Below are 9,789 nucleotides of genomic sequence, written 5' to 3' on the forward strand. Positions count from 1 at the left end.
CCTATATATTCATGTGTTTGTAAAGATAAAGGGTAGATATCATCATTCTCTTATTAAAAGGTAGGCTTTACTCTGTAAACGGTAGGTAGAGTGTAAAGCCTTGATGTGAAAGCACTGCACACGCTGTGGTTGGCATGGCTACAACAAGTCATGTCTGTCATGAAAACCTCATCACTAACCCCTTGATGGCATGATGTGTAGCATGGCAACACTACGATACTCACAGCTTAAACATTGAAGAAGTGTTTATGGACATAACTGTCACTGTATTGTACTGTATTGTACTGTATTGTACTGTACTGTCTGTGCTTGATAGCTTCATTCACTTGAGATGTGTAGAGGTAATTGCTTCAACATTTGGCAGATATGTTAAGAAACATGAACTGAAACATATGTTAAGAAACATGAACTGAAACATATGTTAAGAAAGGGCTTGTGTTACATAAACAACTAATAGTCCCTGGCCCCCTCTAGGAGCTACCTACAGTACTGTACGTTCCAGAGCCAGTGTTGCTATACCAGGAGCTACAGGGATGGCAGGTTAGGTTTGAAAAGTCTGATTGTTGTTGTTTGTCATGTGAGTAGGGAGGTGTTGAACAGTGGGGAGGGATCCAACGTGTGTGTGTGTGTGTGTGTGTGTAATGGATCCTGTGCAGTTTGTCACGCAGTGGCATCCCAGGGTGCATCACACCATTGCCCTGCGCTCCGGGGGAGTGATTTCTGATTCCGGAGGCCGCCTGTTTTGGGTTCTAGAATTAGCGTTGTGGGCAATCAGCTGGCTGAATGAACCAACAAGTGGTTGCTATGGGTACATTTGTGTTTGTTGAACTAAAAAGTCTGTCAGAGCAAGAGTTTCTAACTTTGCTCTGTATGTAACATGGGTGTTGTAATGTTTCTATCAGTGGTCCCAGCTCATAAAACAACAGGAGGAGGAGGAGGTGGAGGAGGAAGACTGAGGTGGATAGATGAGGAGGAGGTGGAGGAGGAAGACTGAGGTGGATAGATGAGGAGGAGGTGGAGGAGGAAGACCGAGGTGGATAGATGAGGAGGAGGTGGATAGATGAGGAGGAGGTGGATAGATGAGGAGGAGGTGGATAGATGAGGGTTCAACAATACTACAGTGGCCATATCCCAGTCAGTCTAAGGAAGAAATGTCAGGTGATGTCACCTCACTTGATGTGGAAAGGTTCAGACAGACAGGGCTGGAAGTTGCGTCCTGCAGGGGAGGCCGGTGGAGGTAGAAATCAGAGGACGAGCTCATTGTAATGCATGGAATGGAGCGTGTGTCATTCCATTCCATGCATTACAATGAGACCGTCCTCAGATTTCGGCATCCACTAGCCTCCCTTGGCTGTTGTACCTGGGTTACACATCAACGTAACCAAACCTCAAACCCATTAGTCTATTTCATGGACCCCATGGGGCACGGATAACTGAATACACCAGTAAGGAAAAACATGTGTGCATGAAACATAGTCTAAGCTATCTACTCACCTATCTCATATCTAGTCTGAATAAACACTCTCCCTCTCCCTCTCTTCCTCTCCCCCATTTCTCCTGCTTGTGCTCTTCTGTATTTACAATTGCCCCCTTGCCCCTCCCCTAACACCAGCCCCTCATCTACCTTCTGCTTTAAGTCATAACTTCAGCCAAGTGAAGTGTCAGTCTCAGCTACAGTGTTAAATGTTACAACAACATCCCAGTCTAAGACGTGTACCACAGCCTATATAATCCCCTAGAGCTGTGTCCCCATACACTGCCTTGGCATCCTCTCCTCATCTCCTTTCCTTCATGACCACTCATGGATGAAAGATGTTTCCCTCACAATCATTTGAAGTCATGAAGAACAGGAGATGAGGAAAGGAAACATTCTAAGACCTCCCCCCCCGTCCCATCCCATCCTTCCCCCTTAATTAACCCCTCAGTCAGACTCTTCAGTCAGACCACTCGTTGTCGTCGAGCTCAGAGTCGTCATCTGATTCGCTGTACTCGACGGCGATGCGACGAGACAAGATGGTGGCCACGTCGTTACCGACGGGCTCTCTCTTAGCCTCCTGCTCCCTCTGTTCCTGCACCTTCCTTAACTGGATACCTGGAGAGAGAGAGGAGGAAGGGTCAGGTACACACATGCACACACACACAGACACACACACACACACACACGCACAATAGCACACATGCGAACACTCACCCTCACACACTCACACACACACTCACCTCTACGTATGGCAGCCAGCAGATCGCTGCGGGCGTCGCTCATCGGAATCATCGGTACCTGGCCCTTCCTGGTAGGCGGAGCCTCTCCCGAGGCACCCATGGCGTGAGCCGGGGAGAGGATGTGTGTTGGGGGCAGGCCAGGTGGAGGAGGAGGGGGGGCGGCGGGGGGTGCTCCAGAGGGGGGGTGGGAGGGGGAGGGGACGTAGTTGGCTGGCGGGGCGGGGGGAGGGGGAGACGGGCTGTAAGGGCGAGACATGGCAGCCACTGAACCATGGGGAAGGGAGGGGAGGGAGGGGGGAGCAGAGGTACTGTCGAAGGCCGTCTGGGCGGAGGGGATAAGGGGGGGAGGTGGAGGAGGGGCGGGGGGGATGAAGTACTCTGGGATGGTTGACGGTTGGCCGCTGTCAGACAGAAAGAGACATGGTCAGAACCAGGGTGGGAATTTCACGACGGCCACGACGGCCATGGCCGTCGTTGCCCCGCACTTTGGCCTTGATGCCCTGTGAAAAAATGTTCAATTTACGGCCAAGGTGGCCTTTGTGCCCCTGTCAAAGTTCCAGTGTAAACAACGCTAGTGACGCGTGATGGGCTTTTATGGAATTACAGCCACCCTAGTGCGCACAGTAGGCTAGTCCCGTCTGTGGATCAGAGCAATGCTCTGCTGTGATTGTTCCGAAATAGAACTTGCGCAACTTCGCGAGCCGCGCAGGTGAAGTATCAACATCACATGCAAGAAGAACGTCAACAAAGCCTCCTCCTCAGCCTCCTCCTCAGCCTCTCAAAACGGGAGCAAGACAAGCACAGCCTATTTAAAGTCGACTCGTTAACGTTACATTTTTTTTGCGTCATGAAAACTAGCGATAGCTAGCTAGTTGGGATAGCGCTAACGTCTTCCCTTCCTCAGGGAAAAGGGGTCGACATCTAGTGTTGCTTCTACTAGCAGATAGCTGTCAGCTACGGTCAGCTTTCAATCTAGTATTTTTCTTGCTAAGCGGTTTTGATATAATACATGACTGACTTATGTGGTTTATGGCTGAACTTAACGTATACGTTTAAGAAACACTATTGCTATTCAGCCATTTGTAATGTTAAAACGACTGGTGTTGACGTTAGTGCTCCACTTTTCTGTCATGTTGATTGACTAGCGACAGCTGGTGAGCTATCACTAGTTAGGATACGTCTCTCTTTGGCGGGAAAAAAGGTCGGCATCTATAAGTTACTTGAACCTGTGAATTTAGCCATTTCTCGCCAGTCCAAATACCCACAGTTGACCAAATAAATGTAATTGTAGCTCACTATTGTCACTCCAATATCTGACACTCGCAAAATGCCAAGAGGGTTACCTAGACTACTGCATCTGACAGCTGACTGACTCCTGCTGGAAAGTCAACAATAGTCGCGTTACCATCAAACATCTTAATGCACGCAGATGCGCATTTTCTGTAGCCGAATTTTCACGAATGCAAGATAGAATATGTGAATGAGCTGGATGGAAACGCAACCAGTGTTGGGAAGTAACTGAGTACCACTGAGTAACTAAGTACCCCTCTCATTGAGTGGTATTTAGAATACAGTTACTTTGGTCAATTGTAGGGGTTACTTTTGGAATCCTTATATGAATTTCTGGGCTTTTTGAACTCAAATTCTGACATTTCTTTTGTTTTTCAATGTTTTTAAATTAAAACAAATGTTTTAATTCATAATTAATGTTTCTTGGTGAATGAGAATGTTAAGGTATTAATCTGAAAGGTAAAACCAGCGTAATTTAACCCAACGGCCTTTGTGCCCTGTCATGTAGCCTTTGTGCCCTTAAAAAAAATGTGAACGGGAAGGCCAAATGGCCTTGCCCCTAAAATGACGAAATTCCAAGCCTGGTCAGAACACAGCTCTCCCATCACAAAACTACTTGCAGAATGGATAGGCAAAAAAGTGAGCAAACGTTTGTATCAATGATTCTGAAATCTGGATTAACTAACTTTAAAAACTACCTGTCTCTTCTACTAATATTATACAGACGTAGGAAATGTTATGTTTGCAACATAAAGGCCTTCCTATGACCTTGAATGTCTTAGAATAAAACTTTATTAGCATTAACAGCAGAAGGGTCCCGTACCTGTGTCCAGACCTGTAGTCTTTGACAGACTGCTGGCGGGGTCCGTTGAGGGCGGGATCGTTGGGTGTGGGGGGAGCGTGGGGGGGCTGGGTTCGCCCCAACGAGGCGATGTGGCGTCCGGAGGTTGCTGCTCCAGGAGGGGGGTTGGGGGGGCGGTAGCCCCGGTCCAGGGACTGGGTCTGGGGGGCTGCAGTCAGGTGCTCCTTGCCCTCAACGGGGTGGGGGGCAGAGGGGGGCTGGGAGGGGTGGTTAGGGCTGGCAGGGTAGGAGTGCTCCCCCATGTCTGATGCCACTGACCTGAGAAGAACACAAGCAGTTTCACACTCGTTGACGTGGACATGGAAATACATATTAATGAATAGAAATGAAGAGAGCGGTAAACAACTAGATTACACTAGTATAAACAGGTAGGGCAAGAACCAGCCAATGAGTCATCAGGTCAATTGATTGATAGTTTGAGGACCTCCAGTGGTAGGTGAGGGTAGGTGGGGTAGAGTAGTGTAGTGTGTGTGTGTGTGTGTGTGTGAGTCTGTGTGTGTGTGTGTGTGTGTGTGTGTGAGAGTATGTGCCTGTATGCATGCATGTGTATGGCGTGTGTGTGTGTGTGTGTGTGTGTGTACCTGCTGTCAGGAGACAATGAGCCTTCGGAGGACATCCCGTGGTAGGGCGAAGGGGTGAGGCGGGTATCCGGGCGGAATTCTTTGTCGTAAGCCATCATGTTCCATTCCTGACGGCGGTTACGAGCCTTCCTCACCTTCTTCACCTCCCGACTTGGGTCTTCCACCTGCTTCTGCTGTTCCTGAGAGGATAGAGGGATGGGAGAGAGAGAGGGCAAAGAGAAGGAAAGAGGGAGATAATGGGGGTAAGAAAGAGAAAGAGTAATACAAACAAAGAGGAACAGATTTGGTGTTACATAGACATCCTTTCCTCCCTCTGTGAGACACAGGGACAGAACAAGACCCTGCACTGGGCACATATCCATGGGCCTGAGTGTCCACCGCAATGCACACACACACACACACACACACACACACACACACACACACACACACACACACACACACACTCTACCCCAAATTCCCCTTGAACCTCAAAGCAACATGAAACACAACAGCCCAGACACCCAAACACAGAGGGGTGGTTGTAGGTCAGAGTCAGGGTGGGAGTCAGGGTCGGGCTGAGGGTGAGGGTCAGTGGGAAGGAGAGGGTCAGGGTGGGAGTCAGGGGCAGGGTCAGGGTGAAGGTCAGGATGAGGGCCAGGGGCAGGGCGAGTGTCAGGTGAGAGTCAGGGTAAGGGTCAGGGTGGGAGTCAGAGTAAGGGTCAGGGTGGGAGTCAGGGTCAGGGTCAGGGTGGGAGTCAGGGGGAGGGTCAGGGTCATAGTCAGGGTCAGGTGAGGCTGGCAGCAGCATGTGGCAGCCTGGTCACAGCACACAGAGACGGGGACGCAGACTAGACAGGGGTGGAGCAGACAGGGACAGGACGCAAAGTGCTGGTCTCTTACGGAGCTGAATAGGGGGCTCCGTGGCGGGGCCTGCCTGGAGTGGGGTCTACCCTGGTCTGAGTGGGCCGGGCAGCTCTGGAGAGATGGGAGAGAGTCCTAATGGGTTACATATGGTTATATACATGGTAGAGAAGGGGGGGGGGGTGAGGGGGGGAGAGAGGTCTAATGGGTTAAATAGGGTTATATACATGATAGAGAAGGGGGGGAGGGGAGAGAGGTCTAATGGGTTAAATAGGGTTATATACATGATAGAGAAGGGGGGGGGGTCTAATGGGTTAAATAGGCTTTTATACATGGTAGAGAAGGGGGGGGGAGAGGTCTAATGGGTTAAATATGGTTATATACAAGGTAGAGGAGGGGGGAGGAAGGGGAGGGGGGAGAGAGGTTAAATATAGTTATATACGTGGTAGAGGAGGGGAGGGGGGGAGAGGAGGGGGGAGAGAGGTCTAATGGGTTAAATAGGGTTATATACATGGTATGGGGGGGGGGTCTAATGGGTTAAATATGGTTATATACATCCTAGAAGAGGGGGGAGAAGAGAGAGGTCTAATGGGTTAAATATGGTTAGAGAGCATTTGGGTAGAAAGCCTAGAGAGTGGGGTTAGAAGAGGAAGACAGAGAGAGAGAGGCTGTGTTCCAAAATGCGTTCTTGCGCTCTGTATCCTCCTGTTCTTACAAGAACATACCCATAAGAACACGTGAAAGATCATACTGGCAAATGTGTCTCTCCAGTGGATGGCTGTAGCGGGCTAGACTTCTTGCGTATACAGTAGCTATATCAGGCATATTGTGTGGTGATCCGAGCAACGGCACGGCCTTCAGCAAGGTCATGATTATCTGACTAGCTTCTTCACACAGTGATCATAAGCTATGTTGTTACTTAGTAGTAACACATCACGTTTACAACACCTTTGCTTTATTGACTTATTATTATTATTATTGACTTAACCTCAGCGAATGTAGCCAACTAGTCTGATTCAGCCATCCACGTCTTTTCCAGCTACAACTGCTGCGTGGTGGTGGAGATAGCAGTGATGTTGGCCTCGATGTCCTGTCTTCTCACTTACATTTTTATTGCCATCGTTCATGTGAAGAAGAAAAATCTCTCTTCTTCTACCTCTTGTGTGCAAATCGCAATGATCACTGGGAACAGGAAGTTATTCAGACCTCCTAAGTACACCAGCAGAACTCGGTATGTTCTTGACATTTGACGGACTTGTGTTTGGAACGGCAGTTACTCACATGACAGTAACACATATCCATACTTGGTATACGCTCTAGATAGAACGCATTTTGGAACACAGCCAGAGTGTGTGTTTCTATTGTGATTCTACTGTGTTTGGAGAGGAGTGTGAGGGTGTGAGGGGTTGAGCTGGAACTGAAGAGGGCAAGGTTGGCTTCAAAAACACTGTGCGTACCAGAGCACACACAACCTGCAATGGAACACAGCAAAGCAAGGCAGAATGGACAGACAGAGTAAAAGCAAGAGAGAGAAAAAGAAAAGAAAAGAATGAAAGAGAGGTAGAGATGCATAAAATAACATATCAGTAAATGACAATATTCTCTCTCACACACCAGAGAAGAGGCAATGTAAAGGAGACAGTAGTTGTGCACACACACACACACACACACACACTTACACACACACACACACACACAGTGCCTGGGGTAGCTGTAGTGAGGAGAGAGTATCTGACATGTTTGCACACCACACTGCTGACAATCAGCATACAGACAGAACCAGAGGCACGGAACGAGAAGGACAGGGAGGGAGGGAGGGAGGGAGGGAAGGGGGAGGGAGGGAGGGGGGAGAGAGGGAGGGAGGGAGGGAGGGAGGGGGCAGAAGAAGAGGAAGAAACAGGCATGTAAACACAGAGACAGGAAGGAAAGAAGCAGAGGCGGGAGAAGGGAGTGACAGACAAAGAGAAGGAAGAGAGAGGAGGACACACACACACGCACAAACACACACACACACACACACACACACACACACACACACACACACCTTCTGCCGTCTCTTCTCCTTCCTCTTGTCCTCAGTGGCTTGGAGCATCTTCTCCTTCCAGAGGATGAAGAAGTAGGAGGGGTCCGTGTAGAACTTCAACGCATCCTTCTTATCATCCCTGCAGAGAGAGAGAGAGAGAGGAGGGAGGGGAGAGAGAGAGGGATGGGGGTTCTTATGTAAAATTCCTTGACAACCATAGATTAGATATTGACATACAGGGCTATTTTTTGTCTGTACTTTAGAAATAGAGATAGACTGACCTATAGGGGCTTAGTATGTTGAGGGCTGGATATAGACTGACCTATAGGGGCTTAGTATGTTGAGGGCTGGATATAGACTGACCTATAGGGGCTTAGTATGTTGAGGGCTGGATATAGACTGACCTATAGGGGCTTAGTATGTTGAGGGCTGGATATAGACTGACCTATAGGGGCTTAGTATGTTGAGGGCTGGATATAGACTGACCCATAGTGGCGTCTTAACATAGAGTATGTTTAGGGGTGAACGTTTGTGTCAGTGGTGGTACATCTCCAACACAGCGGTGTGACCAATAGGAGCTGATGATGTTGAGAACTCACAAAGTCACTCGAACTCACTAAGTATGTTGAGGGGTGGATGCAGACTGATTACATTACATTACATTACATTTATGGCATTTAGCAGACACCTTTGTCCAAAGCAACTTACAACAAATACAAGTGAATCATCTATCCATCAGTCATCATAAGAAAAAGTAATCTATGCTAGGACCAGGGGAGGCCGGCCAAGAGTGCGTTGCAGTAGTCAAGGCGAGAGTGTCTGGACCAAGAGTTGTGCTGCTTCTCTGGTGAGGAATGGACGTATCCTTCTGATGTTGTAGAGGAAGAATCTACAGGAGCATGCTATCGCTATGATGTTCACCGCACAGGATAAGTGGTTATCAAAGATCACCCCAAGGTTCTTGGCTGTTGGGAGGAGGTCACAGTAGAGTTCTCTACTATGATGGAGAAGTCTTGGAGAGGGCAGGCTTTCCCCGGGAGGAAGAGCAGCTCAGTTTTGTTAAGGTTGAGGAGTGAGGAAAATGGAGAGGATCGTGCTGGACTTGATAATGTTAAGGAGTGTATATAGACTGACCTTTGGGGACTGATGATGTTGAGAACTCACCTATAGGGGCTCAGTATGTTGAGGGGTGGAGGTTTGTCACAGCGGTGATACATCTCCACCACAGGGTTGGGGACTGAAGTCCTTGACACCACCTGCTGGTCCTGGATGGTACTGCTCTTAAACGCCTTCCTCATGTTGATGTCCTGCAGGGACACTGGAGAAGAGAGAAAGAGAAGGCGAGAAGGAGAGAGAGATTCAGCAACATTCATACTAGTCCTCTAAAGGGAAAGAGAGAGAGTGGTATATTACTAATCCCAGGGGTTCAGCTGAGGCTATGAGGCACATACAGTATACAGTATAGGCACACTGGGTCAATAAACAACTGTTGACCGCTGTGGTGTGGTCCTCATAATCATGACCACAACAGACCACATCAGTTGACCATCCACAGTCACGGTCCAACATTCACAGAGCAGTATGTGCTCAACTCCATATGGTTCAACGGTAGTCGCCCTTAGGTACAGATATAGGATCAGCTTATAAAACCGACCAACATTACATTACATAACACATTCCGTTTTGAAGATACATATATCCAAAGTGACTAACAGTGCAATGAGTTAATACATTCTTTGGTATATACACTCACCGGCCACTTTATTAGGTACACCTGTTCAACTGCTCGTTAACGCAAATATCTAATGGTGTGGGGGATATTTTCTTGGCACACTTTGGGCCCTTTAGTACCAATTGAGCATTGTTTAAACGCCACAGCCTACCTGAGTATTGTTGCTGACCATGTCCATCCCTTTATGACCAGTGTACCCATCTTCTGATGGCTACTTCGAGCAGGATAACACACCATGTCA

At 48.4% G+C, this 9,789-nt stretch overlaps 1 protein-coding gene across 1 annotated transcript in view; it reads right to left on the reverse strand.

Annotated features, from left to right (window-relative positions):
• Nucleotides 1–1,934: 1,934 nt before the first annotated feature.
• LOC310804584 (actin-binding protein WASF3) overlaps nt 1,935–9,789 on the reverse strand; it is a gene marked incomplete at both ends in the record, with an annotated part of 14,276 nt that continues 6,421 nt past the window's right edge. The window contains 7 exons of the mRNA XM_083669869.1: nt 1,935–2,092; nt 2,218–2,618; nt 4,331–4,627; nt 4,951–5,129; nt 5,833–5,907; nt 7,838–7,955; nt 8,981–9,134. Of these exons, the coding sequence (XP_083525995.1) occupies nt 1,935–2,092; nt 2,218–2,618; nt 4,331–4,627; nt 4,951–5,129; nt 5,833–5,907; nt 7,838–7,955; nt 8,981–9,134 (1,382 nt within the window). The remainder of the gene's footprint in view (nt 2,093–2,217; nt 2,619–4,330; nt 4,628–4,950; nt 5,130–5,832; nt 5,908–7,837; nt 7,956–8,980; nt 9,135–9,789) is intronic.

This window comes from Argentina silus, assembly GCF_951799395.1.
Source record: "Argentina silus genome assembly, chromosome: 1".
Classification (NCBI taxonomy): domain Eukaryota; kingdom Metazoa; phylum Chordata; class Actinopteri; order Argentiniformes; family Argentinidae; genus Argentina; species Argentina silus.